The 17,500-nt window shown below is 38.4% G+C and overlaps 1 protein-coding gene and 1 long non-coding RNA gene across 8 annotated transcripts in view; one reads left to right on the forward strand and one right to left on the reverse strand.

The window, feature by feature from the left end:
* Positions 1-2,954: 2,954 nt before the first annotated feature.
* The window catches only part of LOC125028853 (tyrosine-protein phosphatase non-receptor type 9-like), a 103,438-nt gene continuing 88,892 nt past the window's right edge, over positions 2,955-17,500 (reverse strand). For 6 of the 7 annotated variants that reach the window (XM_047618402.1, XM_047618401.1, XM_047618407.1 and 3 more), the window contains 11 exons: positions 10,991-11,106; positions 9,352-9,469; positions 7,295-7,525; positions 6,975-7,109; positions 6,521-6,760; positions 6,087-6,366; positions 5,418-5,616; positions 5,044-5,204; positions 4,551-4,780; positions 4,148-4,355; positions 2,955-3,908 (listed from right to left, as the gene is read on the reverse strand). In XM_047618402.1, coding sequence (XP_047474358.1) covers positions 3,682-3,908; positions 4,148-4,355; positions 4,551-4,780; positions 5,044-5,204; positions 5,418-5,616; positions 6,087-6,366; positions 6,521-6,760; positions 6,975-7,109; positions 7,295-7,525; positions 9,352-9,469; positions 10,991-11,106 — 2,145 coding nt within the window. In that variant the 3' untranslated portion in view covers positions 2,955-3,681. Of the gene's footprint in view, positions 3,909-4,147; positions 4,356-4,550; positions 4,781-5,043; positions 5,205-5,417; positions 5,617-6,086; positions 6,367-6,520; positions 6,761-6,974; positions 7,110-7,294; positions 7,526-9,351; positions 9,470-10,990; positions 11,107-14,532; positions 14,689-17,500 lie in introns of those variants that run through there. The other variant, XM_047618403.1, reaches the window with a different exon arrangement.
* Positions 10,991-17,500, forward strand: part of LOC125028855 — a 56,023-nt gene continuing 49,513 nt past the window's right edge. Inside the window, exon 1 of the long non-coding RNA XR_007115130.1 lies at positions 10,991-11,108. This is a non-coding gene — a long non-coding RNA (uncharacterized LOC125028855). The remainder of the gene's footprint in view (positions 11,109-17,500) is intronic.

Below are 17,500 nucleotides of genomic sequence, written 5' to 3' on the forward strand. Positions count from 1 at the left end.
GCTGTAAAACACCACTGTATTTAAAAATAAAGATAATTATTATTATAAGAATGATGAAAATTAACTTTTTATTACTGGTAGTTTAAAGTAGTAGCTGTTGTTGTAGTGAATGGAAAAAATAATAAACAAATAATGATTAATGATCAGTAATAATAATAATAACCGTAATAATAATAATAATAATAATAATAATAATAATAATAATAATAATAATAACAAAATCATTATAATCACCACAATAAGTACAATTAGGATGATAATAACAATAATATCAATAACATAATAAATATAATAATAACAATATTATCAATTACAAAAAGTATAATTATAATAAAAATCATGATATAATAATAATACCAGTGATGATGATCAAAATAGAACCGAAAAATGTCTGGCAAGTGCAGTATACAAACATTAAAAAGTGCTCCTCCTGATCTTTCCGCGACAGACATCGAATAAACATCTCAGATCAGCGATTATCAGTTACACGTGGAAAGAGCTTATGTATTTTATTGACCAGTTTCTCTTCCCATTCTCAGCTGAATGCAATAATTATCATCATCATCCATTCAACCATTATTTATAAATTAACATCTCATATGTTAGAGAAAGAGTGAGCGAGGTTCAATCCTTTTCTTCACACAGTCTATTCCTACTGGTGATCAGAAAAAATCCTTTGAATCTTTAGAAAAAATAACTTTTATATTTCTAGTTTTGATAAAAGTACTGTACATGCAGAGTAGCAAAGAGCAATCATTAGTCATACAAAACTAAATTACAAGAAAAAGAACGACAACAAAGTCTGCGAGTGAAAAGACATGGGGAATTCACCCTGAGATGGAAGGTTACAATGTATGATTACTTTTCCTTTTTCTTTTTCTTTTTTAATCAAATGTGAAGTTTAAGAACATATACTCTGTCGAAGTCTTTGTACTGATTACAGCACAAACACAAAACTTTAAGATGCAACAAGCCTAAAAGCTGTACCATTCATTAGAGCCAGTTTAATTTCATCACGAAAACCTGAACGTATGATCACCAATCTTCAGATCGTCTAAGGAACACGTTATTTTCAGTAAAGCAAAAAAAATTGAAGTACAACATTCTTATCAGTACTTTTCATAACAGCATGAGAAGGTGAAGACTAATCAACTAAGCAGTGACTGTCAATTACCTGCAGGTGGGCATGAATTTAGAAGTACAAGTAGTGCTTAGTTGTGACTACCATTATGCATTAAAACACTTGACAAATCACACACACCTGACGAATTTGCCAAAATAAATAAACAAATTCATTCATGCATACATACATACATATTCATACATATGTGTATGTCTGCATATATGTGTATGTATATGTACATGTGCATGTTTAGGTCTACTTAGCCAAATTAGTGATTGCAGATGCAAAATTTTACTAAGAAAAAAGACCTCTGGCAACTCGGCAGCATTGATAGATACCATGATCTTTCTGAATTACTAAATCATAAAAAGAACTTAACTTGGCATTGTAATTTTAATATTGTATTCCACACGATCAGGAAATATTAAAACAACAAAACAAATTAATAAATATATAAATAAAGAAATTCATACTTGTGCTCCATATACAATTTTTTTTTTCCCTGTTCTATGACCTATCAATACAAAGAATAAACAATAAAAGATCACAGTAAAACCAAAATCTATTTGATGTTTGTTTTAATGCTTTTGTCATTAGTCATTAAGAGATTATAATGAAGGCTTCACATAATTAACCAGGGCAATGTCTCATGGGGAAAAAAAAAAAAAAAAAAAAAAAAAAAATCGTAAAAGCACTGAAAGGCTGCTCGAGATCATATTTCTGAATAAAAAACATTGTACATCCTGCATTCACCAATTTTGGCATTTGAATGCATGTGTGTGTGTGTGTGTGTGTATGTGCACACATATTATATATATATATATATATATATATATATATATATATATATATATATATATATATATATATATATATATATATATTACACTACAAAAGTGTGTCCCATTGGCTTATTCATGTTCTTCTGCTAAGGATAATACATATTCAAAATAGAATTTTTCCAACTAAATTCACCAAGACTTTAAAGGAAAAAAGAAAGTGTTTCTAAGATATCAACCAGAAACTTCTTTCCAAATACTGCAGTATCTTTTAGAGGAACAGAAATATTAAAAACAGACAAAAGATCTCGCACGGCAGTAATGCTGACTCCTTCCATGGTACATTATTTTGGCAAAAACAACAGCAATAATAATGATAATGATAATGATAATGATAATAATAATAATAATAATAAAAACTCATAATTATACAGTAATTATTATAGAAACTAAGAACTATAAGAATAGAATTAATAATAATAATAATAATAATAAATAAGTAAAACAATAATAACAACAATAATACCTGTAAATTTTAATCATATTTGTTTTTCCTTTCATCATACTTAACCTTCAATATCATCCTTCTCCTTCATTTTTTACATCTTAAGTAATTTTGATTACGACCGTTTCCTAGGAATTGGCACCTAAACGTTCAAATATTTGTACATAAGTCCAATGCACTGCAACTGCATATTTGTCTAATTTATATTCTATTTGTGGCCTGATACACATACCCGCCTCCCAATGGAATGATCACATGATTTACGTCCCTTAATATTTTTAAGTGTAACCAATGATAATACATATTTTGTGTTTCCATTATTTCTCACTCTCTCATACATGCCGGCACTTCAGACACCACGAACATTGGAAAGTACTTCAATTAAGTAAAATAATAATGATGATAATTACCAATAATTGTAACAGTAATATCATTAACAATATACTAGTAGTAATAATTAATAATAAATCATAATAACACTGTTAATGACAATAATAATAATGATAATAATTATAAAAATAATCAATAATAATAGTAGTAATTTTAATAATAATAATAATAGTAATAATAGCAGTATTAACAATAATAATGATGATAATAATAATAATAATAATAATAATAATAATAATAATAATAATAATAACAATAATAATATCAGCAATAAAAATACACAAGAATTATCAAACTGTGAACTTCGTGAGTCATGTATAAAAGTTGTAGTTACTGTATATAATATGATATGTGCACCTTCCCCTAAAAAGACAGAAGGCTTATGAAAAAGAAAGAAATAAGGATCAAATAACAATCACAATAATAATGACAATAATTCCAATAAAATAAATAATGAAAAGTTTTTCCTTTTTTTTCTGTACATCAAACAGTGAATGTCAAAACTCAAGACTTCGGATTTACATCAATAACAATCACTCAAACAAAAGCACTCAGGAGCACCTAGTGGCTATCAAAGAGGTAACGTGCTTCTGGTCGTCTGGCAAGTTACAGTCCAAGTTTCCATTCTTGCAAACACACACCACCATGCCTTATTCACTGTTGCTTCTTCAGGCACGAGATGAGTTTCTCCCCGTGCTTGTCTGGTATACAACACTCACTTGTTGACACTTGCACCAAACAACCAGATACATATGTAGTCATTTAGCCATATGGTCCCACCTTTTTTTTAAAAAGTGATATTTCTGTGGCCTTGAAAAAATTCAATACAGATAAGGCTAACAAGTTATTATTGTCCTTCACTTATGCAATAGTAGAAGTCTAAATTAATCGGATTCGGAACCATCTTCCTCGAAGCCAGTGAGGTCAACCTCCACTAATTTACCATTGTGTAAGGCATACTCCAAGAGAGCCAGGTGGCAGAACACATACTGGTCTGGCATCTGGATGGAGTAGGCTCTCTGAGAGCGGATTTTCTCCACCGTTCCCTTCACCTCTATTGTTCCCACTTCCTCTAAACGGCGGATGCATATATCAAGGGTGCAGAAGGTTCCTGTTAGATAAAATAAAATACAAATGTATTATTCAACAAAGGTCAGTAATATCCAACAGAAGCTCAAGTAGATACTAACAATTGTCTCCAACAGACCATGAATAGAAATCAAAACCAGTAATAAAAGTAATACCAACAATCCTCATGATATTGCAACTGGAGGGAGAAAGACAGAGAAAGATAATTACACACAAAAAAGCATCCAAAATCTCCTGTCATAATTATACTCAGCGACATACCTGTTCTACCAATGCCAGCTGAACAATGAACTACAATGGGAGGTCCCAAGGGATGCCCAGTCCATTTATCTCCAAGGCTTGACGTCAGGCGAGCTTGCGCTTCCCGAACATGGGCTAAGAATTCTAGCATGGCCATTGCAGAGTCTGGGACACCATAGTCTGGCCAGGAAGTAAACTGCATATGTTCTACCTTCCTCTCATCACCACTCTTAAAATGTTGAGAATAAAAAGATTATCAACAGCTTCATACCTGGCATATTGTATTTCTCATTCTTAAATATTTTGCAAATCTTCAAATAATTTCAACATACCATCAATGAACAAACAGTATGTTGCTTAAATATCACTAATAGTGTAAGTGTGAAAAAAAGAAAAAAAAAAAAATATATGTAGTGACACTTACCTTATTATCTACAATCGTAAGTGTAGACACAGTGTAATCCCTGTACTGATAGATATGGGTGTTCTTGATAGTAAAATGTGAATGCGACACCTGACCATCCTGTTCAACTGGCCAGTACTGCCCACACTTGGTTCTTCCTCGTTCTACTGCTCTGGTGGTCATCACAATTACACAAACTCTCTGCTCCCAGATCATTCGCCAGAAGTCTCCGAACGTTCCAGGTAAAGGACCTTTTAGGAGATAAAATATGTTTATTTACATAGAAATGTCAGTTTTTAAATTCTTATATCACTGCCAGTCTACCCAGCATCTCTGACACTAGCTATATGACACATGTAGTATAGCATTTGAAATCAGTGACCTGTCTTTCAGAGGGTGAGACTTTAAAGGCAAAATACTGGCCTGTCTATGGCAATAAACAATCATAGAACTGAATAATGAATTTGCTAGTGATTTTCATCCCATAGGATTTAAAAACATTTCTAACAATTACCTTGTGTAGAGATGAAGGCATTCTTCTGCTTGTAACCATCAACATAGTTAGCATTAATGTAGTCAGTGTGCCCCTCTTCATCCTCTGCACTCAGAACTACCCGTGAGTGATCAAAACATAGGACGTCTGTGTATCTATTTTTAATCTGGTTCCATCTTTTCCTGTGGAAGGGGAATTTTTTTCATTTACATTAATCTGGCAATGCCTACAACTGTTTGTTTATGTAAAACAGATGGATTTTAATGCTGCTGCTGCTACTACAACTACAACTATGATTACAACACCTCATAAATATAACATAAATAACAATGATAATAATTGAGACAATCATGAGAAACTGGAGTGATGTAACAAAGGTCTTTCTCATTACTTACCTGGAATTCTCAAAAGTTCCATCTGGGGGTCGACTCTTTATCTGTGTATAGTCATGGTAGAGCCCTTGCCGTCCCTTGTCTCTCAAGTGACGCACAAACTCCTCCAGGGAAAGCCCCCGCCCATCGTCGTAGTGAAGGCTGTCGTCGTCGCTAAACCCACTACTTCCACTGCTTGGCGGAGCAAGAGGAGAAACCCTTCCTGCAAATTGAGAAGTTCATTAGACAAGCCTTGCTACATTTTCAAAACTGTACAATTGTCCTTAAAAGAATTTCCATTCTAATTTAGGATACAGGACCCACGGCAGGAAAAGCATAGCACTCTAAACCAAAAGGGTTCAGCAAGGAACTGTCATTAATACTCTTACTAGTATCTTATTCAATATCTAAAAGATCATGACATTCTCCTTAAAGCTTTTGAAAACAGGATGTAAATCTTAAAATGATGGGATTATTTTTTTTCCAACAATCCACTAATCTGACTAAAATATTTATAGGGAACTATCAGGAACTATCAGGGAACTTATCAATAATGTTATTTCTACCATTAACTAAACTGATCTGATGTGATACTTGCATATCATTCACTTTAGGGGAAAAATTGCCAAATATATGCATTTATATTTCAAGGAATTCATAAATTTAAGTATTGTTATAAAATATAATTCTTACCACTGAGTCGCTCCTTGTCATGCATGACATGCCCATTAAGATGTACAGTATTCTGTCTATCTGGCTCTGGGGAGCATTCTCCCTTTAAACTTGAGCTGTGCTCATTTTCATCTTCCTTTTGCTTCCCATCTTCACTTGCTGTCTTTTCCTCCACAGTCGTCAGACTAGATAGTCTTCCTTCTGTGTCTAGATCATCAGCTTCTCCTTCCAAGTCGTCCTCATCATGGGAGAAGCTTTTCTCACAAGAACTCCGGTCGTCATCACTGAACTCTGGACATAGCTGTTACAAGGAAGAAGTATTTGTTAATTTAATTCAATCAAAATACGTCCAACAGTAAAAATTAAGAAATTATCTATCCACCTCTTCCTTTCTTAAATTACAATCAATTCCTGCTGAACTACATAAATCAGCATTCTTTTCTTTCTTTTTTTACCTGATCCTGCGATGACAGATTTGGATCGTGGTCCCCTGTAGGTACCATCGTAGAATGCTTTTGGGAGCCTGGAGAGCAGAGGGCTGACTGGGGCGGCAGAGGGAGTTCAGACTCGCACAAGAGGGACGGGTGCCTGTTGGGCATGGAGGCAAGGCACCGTAACAACCACGCGTTGTGGTCAATGATGAGGTTCCCTCCCAGTTCTACTGGCAGACAATCCCCGGGTATATGATTTACAAGCTGGAAAAAGGAAGGGTGATGTTAGCATATTGTATTTAAAAACTCTAAGAGGAAAAGTTTTTATAAAAATAATAAATGGATCTCCAATTATTTAAAAAGAAGGAAGAATGAAATAAGATACTACTAATAAAAGGAAGAATAAGAATCAATGGACAATGATACACAGTTTTCTCAGTATTTTCATAAATAACAAATCTTCAATCTGCACACATACCTCAGAAAGAGAAACAGTGTACACGCGGTCACGCAACTTCTCTCGCACAAACAAACGCAGAACTTTGAAAGGTGCCTTGAACCACAATGGCGCAGTTACTATCAGTACCTTTTTCAAACGTGCTGGATATCCGCCCTGCAAGGAAACCACAAGAAAAACATTAATAATAATAATAATACTGATTACAAGTGAATCACATTCACCATCCTTACAATTTCAATAGCTAACTGTTATTGCAATTGAAACATGGTAAATCAAATTTGATAATCCTAGTCCAAAATTAAATATTCTTAACTAATAATTTCTACATCATACATTACCTTCAATAAAGTAAGTATTTTTTGTGACAACTGATAGTCAAAATTTTGGTATGCAGACTCGCTCATATCATAGATGAAAATCAGCCCGCATCGTTGGGTCTCTCTTGACTCCAAAGCAGCGTCTAACTGGTAGACAACTCCCTGCAGCGTCGTCTGCTGGGTGGTGGCACGTGGGTCATGAAGCCGGGCGGTAAACACTGCAATGGCTGCCCCAGAGGTGTCTCGGCACGGCTGCAAGAGGGTAAGAATAAGAGTAAAAATAATGCTTGACCATATCAACTTACTAAGTAATCAAAATAGTGAATATATGCACCAGGTAGTCAAAATAAAATGCAATATTCAAATTTTTGTGAAAATCACTTATTGATGAGAATATGAATGCCATGTAGGCATTGTACTTTTGCAACGAAATTCACTTTAAAAATAAGAGTAGTCACAATTCTATCGTTATGATGAGAAGCAACACATACAGAGAAACATGCCATAATCTTTAGTGAGTATAATGATTGCAGTACCTTCTTAAATGTTTGCCTGATGGAAATTCTGAAAATTCAGCCAACTCTCAGACCTGCTACTATGAAGTGACATGGTAGTGGTCCCTTTTCATGGAATATATATGTCTCTAATCTTTCTTTATCCTGGGCTTTGCTTTTTGACTGTTGTTCAATCACATTATTATGCTACTATGTCTGGGCCTTGGAAAAACCTTATAGCAATGGTAAAGGCCTTATTCTAAGCAACAGCAAGACAGAAACAAAGCAGTCCATATATGAACCTATTGGGTAATGCATTTTATTGGGAATAATTTGTTTTGCAATGCTGACAAAACACAAAACAAAACAAAAACTTACATTATGTAAGGAAAACATGTGAATATTAATGGACCACAAAAAGAAAATGTTATAAAATAGTAGGGAGGTAGAAGGCCTTGTTTACATCCTGTCTCTCAACCAAGTACATCTTTAACGCCCAGTATATATAAAATCAACACTCAGTCCTTTACGACCCCTTTCTTATTTATGCTAAGTAAATGGTTTTTGTATTATTTCAGAGCTATTTAACTAGTAGACCTCCTTACCACCAAATAAGGGCAAGACATAAGGTACAATTAGTGAAAATCTTTAAATTAATATCTTTTCTCTCCTGCCATTAAGTTAAAGATTTTCCTTTTTTAATATTACATTTTGTAAACAAACACCTCTGTCAGTCATTTGGCATCTCTCTGCCTACTTATAAGTCATGGAAAAACATCTCTCGACCTCCCAATCCCCATGAGAATATGATCATGAACACAGAGCAAAATGTGGAATAGACTAAAAGATTAAGGAAACGGATGGAAATCTAGACAAATATGAAATGTACATTGAGTGTGACATGTATGAGTGATGAAAATATCAGTGATGATGAGGATAAGTGCAGATGATGTACTGCCTGAATGCTAGTGCTAGTTTTTATTCTCATAATTTTGTTGTTGTTGTTGTTGTTTAATAATACCTTTACATTTTTAAAGCTTAGATTACTATTACTTTTATCATTAATATTAACCATGCAGCCTAAATGTTACTTGATTTTATTATAGAAAATCATCACTGAATAAAATTTACACATGTTTCAAAATATTTACAGAATAAATAGCTGAGTAATTTTTTCCTCTATAAATCTTAAATAGCATAAATTATTATTGAACTTCAAGCTCCCAAAGGAACATTAAAAAATCAATAGAACACCTGTTGGTCTTGCTCTCTTTATGAATTCAAGAACATAACCTTTAGCAATGTATTTTTCTTATTCTTTTCTTATTCTGCTTAAAGTACATGGTTCATTATTGTAGACATGATGCACATGTATGATATGACTAAAGGAAATTAACAATTTAAAACAACACTTTATATCTGATTAATTATATTTCATCTAATGGTACATTTTTGCTCATGTGATCTTCCCCAACCCACTACCATTCCCAAGAAACATAGATATAAAGAAAATAGCTCTTTTTCGCAACAAACATGCCAAAGGAATACAACTGATCACTCGACCAGGTCAGCCCAAACACTTACTAGGATCGTAAATTTCCCTGTGGTGAGCTCAGTCCGAAGTGGATCTGACGAGGGATTGAGATGGGTGAGGCCTTCCCGGTGTCTGGTTATTTCGTGTTGCTCGTATAAACTCACAGCTCTGGAAGAGACAGGCCAAATCAGTGTAAGTGATTAATTTATATTGATTATAATATAAATTATACATAATAGTAATAAGTATATTTATCATAAAAACATCCCCTACCGGTTATACAATATATAACAAGGAAATAAACACACACACACACACACACACACACACACACACACACACACACACACACACACACACACACACACACACACACACACATACACACAATAATAAAACACTCAAACAGACAGGAGACACAAGCAGACAGCATCACAGACACACACAAGGTACATTTAACTACAACTGACTGAACTCCTAATGAGCTGTAACTGATCCAACTATAGTATGGCCACTGCTCTAATACATTAACCTCCCCTGCTGGCAATCTTCTTATCCACTGACCTTATTTATACAATGAGTTTCAATGGCCTAACCTTACTACAAACTTAAAATGCACTTCAAGGCTGTGGGTAGCCAATCATCATATGAATAAGCCTACATGAGCCACTCAGTATAACGCATTCATTTCTAAACACGACACACCTAATTCAAGAAGAACTTTCCCCCAGATGAGGAGATTACAATACAGAAGCACTCAGTAAAATGTCTGATGTAACAGATCACACATGAAACACGTGGAAGCAATGAATGTCAACAGGCAGAGATATCTTATACGAAAATGGAGCTAAATTGAAAATGTCACAGTAAAGGCTTCAAGAAGTTTAAGAGGACTGTGGTACATCCAAGAGTAAAGTTTATAAAAAGTTAAAGTGGGTTGTGTCACTTAAAACTGAGACTATTTTAAGACACTCCCAAATAACACGGCAAACCAGACTCCCTTTTTTATCATACATTAGTCTACTGAGTTTTCCTAGATCTCCCTGTGTCTCAAATGACATCATCAGAACACATGAAAATCAGATGCAACACAAAAGATGCTGCAGCCCCTCCTTGATGCATCCTCAAGGACCAGAAAGAACTGAAGTCAAGGTAGATCTCTTGAATTTAGGAAACATGTGCGGCCACAATGAAAACTTGCCTTGGCTGTGACCCGATTTACATCTATTGAAGTGAATGCATCTTATCTGTATCTCAAAAGTATATATGAGCTTAGTTCACATCTAATGCTTGCACATCCATGCACAATAATAATGAATTCTTCCTAACACTCAGACGCTAATTAACGGCAGCTTACCAAACTTTGCCATTTAGAACAGCTGCTGCTCCAACTTTAGTCTAGTAAACTAATTTGGTCTCTTGTATTCCAGCTGACTCAGAATGGTCAGGGTCAGCTGATACAAAGCATATGTATAGCAAATTAATATGCTCTATACACACATATACACACACACACACACACACACACACACACACACACACACACACACACACACACACACAAACACAGACACAAAAAAAAAAAAAAAAAAAAAAAAAGTGTTCTTTGACCCCCCCCCACACAATTCTGATTAAAGAAAAAAAAAACAAAAAAAAAAAAACAAAAACATAAAATGAAGCTGTCCTTACCTGCTAACATCAAATTTCCTTGCCATAAGAAACTTGACAGCTGTATTCCATGACAGAGGCCCAACGTTCCGAGACCGTCGCAGCTCATTAACTTGTTCTACAAACTCTTTTGTCGCCTGTGAAAATCAAAATGAAGAAAAACATTAGTAATGCATTCTAATCTCTTCTTAGCTTCAAATAAAAATTCAAAGAAAGAAAAAAAACAATAAGGTATATGATAATGCATGACTCAATAAAATTGGGTAAAAGTAGCAATACAAGAATAAGAAGATTTGCATGGACCAAAAACACACATCATAACAATGAAAACATCTACAGAAAAGACTACCTTTAAAAAACTAATTTGGCAATTTTCATCACCAACACATGTCATCCTTACAACATCTTTGCAACATACGGAACCAATGTACTACATTCCATATCAGCTTTAATCTGGCACACACGCATTTAATTTAAAAAATGAACCCTTTGACAAATTACAGTAATGAGCAGCGACCTTAATAAGTAACCTACACAATATTCTCCCTCTGCTTGCTCATTGAGGTCATCCAATGACACTGAACTACCCTCCTCCTGCCTTGGAGGTTCTAAGTCACAGGCAGGCAACCCAAAACAAGTGGGTATTTTCATGCCAGTATGTATGCATGGACATATGTATGTATATATTTATGTATGTATGTATGTATGTATGTATGTATGTATGTATGTATGTATGTATGTATGTATGTATGTATGTATGTATGTATGTATGTATGTATGTATGTATGTATGTATGTATGTATGTATGTGGGTATACGTGTGTATGTGTGTGTGTGTGTGTGTGTGTGTGTGTGTGTGTGTATATATATATATATATATATATATATATATATATATATATATATATATATATATATAATTCAAGTGCTTCACCTTTATCATTCTGGGAAAAAAGCTTTCCTTTAATTAAGAAAAATTTATATACAAAAAGAAATTACTAAACATAAGTAATGTATGAGCAAACTTACACATCACAAATATTTTACATACATACATTCATTCACACACACATACAAACATACATACTTACATACATACAAATACAATAAAGATATGAACATGCCCATGCCAATAACATTAAACAAAAAAGTTGCCACTTCACAACTACTTAACATATAAAAATATCAATCCCGATACATATGTAGTCATATGAACACATAACCTACAGGATTTGCCAAACCACAAGTGAGTCAACCACATTTCATCCCTTCAAAATGCCACAGGACAAGTCAACAACCCAAGACACGGGAAGCATTCAATAAAAAGACAAATAATAAAATCTGCACTTAATATGAAAATAAATAAATAAATAAGTAAATAAATAAATAAATAAATAAATAAAGGGGATAAAAACACATAATGGAACATGCTTGCCCACACCAGCTCATTAAACAGAACGAACTTGGGCCTAAGACATTACTGAACTCATTCCCGCTGTTCCATTTGTATTAACATTCTTCATGCTTCTTCTTCCTTCTCCTGTCGCTACCAATGGCCATTTATCAAACCCACCCCCTTATGTGGTATTCCCCCCCCCCCCCAAAAAAAAAGGGCAAGACTACATACAAAAAAAAGGCAAAATAAAGAGGTAACATGGGCCTCCTGTGCAAAAATATGACAAATCATCACTAATGGCATATGTTCGGGGAAGTTGTTGGTGGTGAGGGGAAAAAATTATCTTTCAAGGGAGGGGAAGGAATCCACAAAGAAATAATATCTTCAAGATTTTTTTTTTTTTTTAGAGAGAGAGAAAATGTAGTTTTGAAGGAGGGGGGGGGGGAGGTTCTGAGCTAAAGTGTCATTCAGAAGGATATAACAAAACAATTATCAACATTAACAATAAGAAATACCATGGAAATTAAATAAAAATAGTCTTATGAAACAGTTTATAAAATAAAAATAAGCAAAATAAAAAAATCACTCTTTCTGGATAACTCCTATGCACTACTACAACCTTGCATTACCAAGAAAATAGAACATTTCAAGCATGTGTGTATATATGTATGTATGTATGTATATATATATATATATATATATATATATATATATATATATATATATATATTCCTTTATCATCCAATTAGGAGGAGGAGGAGGAGGAGGAGGAGGAGGAGGAGGAGGAGGAGGAGGAGGAGGAGGAGGAGGAGGAGGAGGAGGAGAAAAAAGAAGAAAGAAGTAACAGGGGGGGAGGGATTAAAAAAAAAAAAAAAAAAATTTTTTTTACTCGTTTGCTCCAAAACAGGGACCCTCCCACTAGCTAGGACCAGGCACCATTCCGCCTGTCCCTCTGCACGCGCTCGGGCAGGAGAGTGGCGACGGGAGCATTCCTGGGGACCACGCGGCCAGCCCCTGCCCTGGGAACCCTCACCTGGGAACCCAAGCGCCTGATCCAGAATTCCACGGCGAGGCGCACAGGACTTACAATGGTTTCCCCTTTTCAGTGCTCGCACATGTTTCGCCAGACGCGTGTTGGCAGGCTATTACAGTCCCGGTGAGTCATTACCGCACGCACACCCGATTCAATGCTCCCTCAGCCGGCCCCGCGCCCGGTAAATAAAGTTAATCGGCCGCGGGAACCTGACTTGTCGTGTATTCCGAAGTACGAGAGAGGGAGAGAGAGGGGGGGTGGGAGACGCCTTACCGCAAACCGACTCGGAATGTGGGAATTCATTCGCCTTTTTTCCCCCTCCGCCTTTTCTTTATTATTATTTGCTCGCAACGAACACCTGGCGATGGGAAAGAACAGACGCGGGGCGGTGGTCAGGTCATGAATTAGCCGCGGCAAAACTGTGGTGAGGGAAAAAACAACGCCGATGGTCAAAAGTATGCATGAAGATATCCAGATGAATTGATCTGTATATATTGGCGGAGACGAGAATCGAGCGGTTACGGGCATTGTCGGAAAACAAAGAAATAAATAAATAAATACAAATTTTCTTGTTCAGGGAACGACAGCGTGGAAAATATAAATATATGCAGGAAGAATTCGTGAAAATGGATGGCGATTGAACAGGGCGTGAGGATTGCCACGATGACCATAAACTAATGGTAACAGCGTGACCACGGGAAAGGGCCATGGGAAAAGTCATAGCCTGAATGTTGTGGGAGAACAAATACATGTATTAATGTTTTAATGAACGTATATTCTGAGTGACAGGGCGGAGAGAGGGGGCAGGGGAAGGGGAGAGGGAATGAAAGAGCGAGGGAAGGGACAGAGGGAGGGATGGATGCAGGGAGGGAGAAGAGAGAAAGGAAGAGAGAGGAACAGGGACAGAGGAAGAGGGAGAGGGGGGAGGGAAGGACGGAAGGGAGGAGATGGAGAAGGGGGAGGGAGGGAGGGAGGGAGGGAGGGAGGGAGGGAGGGAGGGAGAGAGAGGGAGAGAGAGAGAGAGATGAGAGACAGAGCCATACACAAAGAGACAGACAAAAACATCAACAGAGAGACCGAGGAAAAAGCGACAGAACGCGAGAGAGCCAAGTCCGAGTCATATGGTATAGTTTACAATGTTGGCGCTGGGCAGCATCCAGGGGTCTGGTTGCCATAACAACGGCCACTCGGAGGCAGGCTGCACGCGCCGCCCCCACACCAGGAAGCGCCGAACCTCGCCACCATCACCTCCTCCTCGCCCTCGCGCCCGTCCCATCATCACGCCGTCGCAGGGAGACGAAGGGAGACGCAGGGAGACGCAGGGAGAGGGAGAGATGGACTAGGAATCCCGTGAAAACAGCCAGGGTCCCTCCTTTCCGCCACGTGAGAGGGGGCAAGGCGGACAGAGGCTCAACGAGACAGGGCGGGATAGGACAAGGCAGAACGAGGTAGGGCAAGATAGGACGAGGCATGGCATGGCAGGGCGAGATAGGACAAGGCAGGACGAGGCAGGGGGAAGCAGGATGCGGCAGGGCGAGGCAACCGTGACCGACAGCTCCCGCTACGCAATGTACTGTGCGACTCCCGGGCCTTTTGTGAGCCTGAGAGCAAGGCGTAATAAAATCCCTCGTCACGCAGTTCCGCGCCGGTCGTCGCCTTGTACGCACGCGGGTCGTACCACGTCTGGGTCCCGCGGAGAGCGATCGCCACGGCACAGCGGCGGAGGCTCCTTATCTTCTTGTCTTTCTGAATAACAAGGGGAAAACATATATCCCAAAATACATATTCCTCGTGCGCCCTCATCTCCATCACCTTCTCCATCCCCCCTGCCCAACTCCCCCTCCACCCTGCCCCCCTCGCCAAGCATGCATTCAAGACCTACCCCATCCCTATCTCCCTTCCCCTATTCCTCCCCAATCTGCTTCCCCTTTTCCCTATGTATTTTCCCCCCCCATATCCGCTTTCTTGTTTTTTTTCTCTTCTTCCATGCCTCTTACCCCTTCGTCCCAAAACCTTAAAAAACGTAGAAATTGAGAAAAATCGAAGTAAAAACACATTCGAACTCTCAAGCCCGGTCAAGTCTGTCAGTCAGTCAGTCAATCACTCATCCCCCCCTAACTCACCATCCTATCCACCTCCACCCACCCTATCCACCTCCGTCCACCCTATCCACCTCCACCCACCCTATCCACCCGCATCCACACCTCATGCATGGCGACGTCCTTCGAACGGGCCCTCTAGCTTAGAAGGGGCGGCTAAGGTTACGCGAAAGGGGTTAGCAGCATGACACGGTTGCAACCTGACACACGGAAGTCAGTCATCATCACTACGTAGGTACTGTGTGCGGTATTTTCTTTTTCTTTTTTTTCGTTTCATTTCTTTTCTTCTTTCTCTCTTTTTTTAATGATACCGGTTTTTCCGACCGCGACTTGAATTGGTCTTGAAACCCAATATACACGCATCCCGAACAAGTGCGCATCGAACTCAAAACATCGAAACATTAATAGCAAATTTCAAGTAGTAAAAACTGAAATCTTCCTGTCCACTAAGCTAACATAACTAGCGCTATCTTAATCATTGCAAATATATGCTTATCACCGGTGCTAGAATTACAAAAAAAAAATAAATAAAGCTTAGATAAATGTTGATAATGCCATTTACAATCATTAACAGAAATCATGGTCTCCCGCTTAAGTAATATCCATTTGTAATTACCGTGATACTGCCAATGGTGGCCCTGGCTGGTTATCACCAACGATTAGGAAATTAGCGCTGAAGATTAATGGCTAACGGTGTTCAATTTACTGTTTTCCACCCTCTCTTCCCTTGCCTCTGATTCGTACCTACTGGACGATGATTGTGATTCTCTGTTTCCCATTTTTCATTTTTCACTTATTTATTCATTGATTTATTATTAACCACCTTGCTTATTTTTTGCCATTTTCTTCCATGTCTCTCTCATTCTTTATTTATATACTTATTAATCCCCTTTCTTGTTTTCCCCCCTCTTCCTCCATGCCTCTCTCACTCTTTCTTTCTTTCTTCCTTTCTTCCCCTGGTGTGTTATTCTTTGCTTTCTTTTTTTATTTCTATCTTCTACAATGCCTCTTACCCCCCCCCCCCCCCGCCGTACCGTAAGCCCTCTCCATCATTACCTTCTGGCGTTCGGTCCGGGCCAAGGCAGGCGGTCAATATCAAATGTGCGGAGCAGGTTGTTTCCCGGACGAACTTCCCCACCCCCACCCCTACCCCTGTCCCACAATGACACGCCCCCCCCCCCTAGATTCTACCCACACACCCACACCCCTACCTATACATCCACACTACTACCCCCTCCCCCCCACACACACACATCATCATCATCATCACGCCTACCCATATCCATAGCAACACACATAAAACACACCTAGTCACAGATATACTTCTAACCACACACCCACACCCCTCCTCTCATACCCACGCCCCTCCCCCCACCCCCCCGCATCCTCGACGCCCATCACAGCTGCTTGACCAACCGTCGCCGCTCGCTTTCCCTTTCAATCCATTTGGCAAAGTGCCCGGCGAGAGGTTATGGTGCACGCTGTCCCCCTCGAACTCCCCCCCCCCTCCCCCCGCTCCCTTCCCCCCCTCCCCTCGTCGATCATGCAGCGCGGTAGAAATCGTCCCAACGTCACGCCTTTCCATTATGCATGACTGCCGCTCCCCTCCCTCACTTCACCCCTCTCTCTCTCTCTCCCCCTCTTTTCCCCTTACCCCAACCCCTATCCCTCGTCTACCCCCTTCCCCTTAGCTGTCCCCCTCCCCCCTACCCCTACAGCACCCTCACGCTCGCCGCCGAATGTTCTCCCTTGAGGAAATATCGTTAATACCATACTTATCGCGTTGCTCTCTTTTCCTTTCTTGCGAAACTAAACCCAAGTCGAGTTGTACGATTTCGAAGGCCTTTTATCATCCAGATAACGTGATCCAGAAACGTGACCCGCGTTTCCTGTCCGTCCACACACATGCGAGAGATAATTCGTGACAACTCTTGGCCTCCGCGTATCCTGTATTCTGGGGATACTTTCTGCGATCATCAGCAAACCTGCACCCCTCTCCCACCC

Source organism: Penaeus chinensis, chromosome 9 (genome assembly GCF_019202785.1).
Source record: "Penaeus chinensis breed Huanghai No. 1 chromosome 9, ASM1920278v2, whole genome shotgun sequence".
Lineage (NCBI taxonomy): Eukaryota > Metazoa > Arthropoda > Malacostraca > Decapoda > Penaeidae > Penaeus > Penaeus chinensis.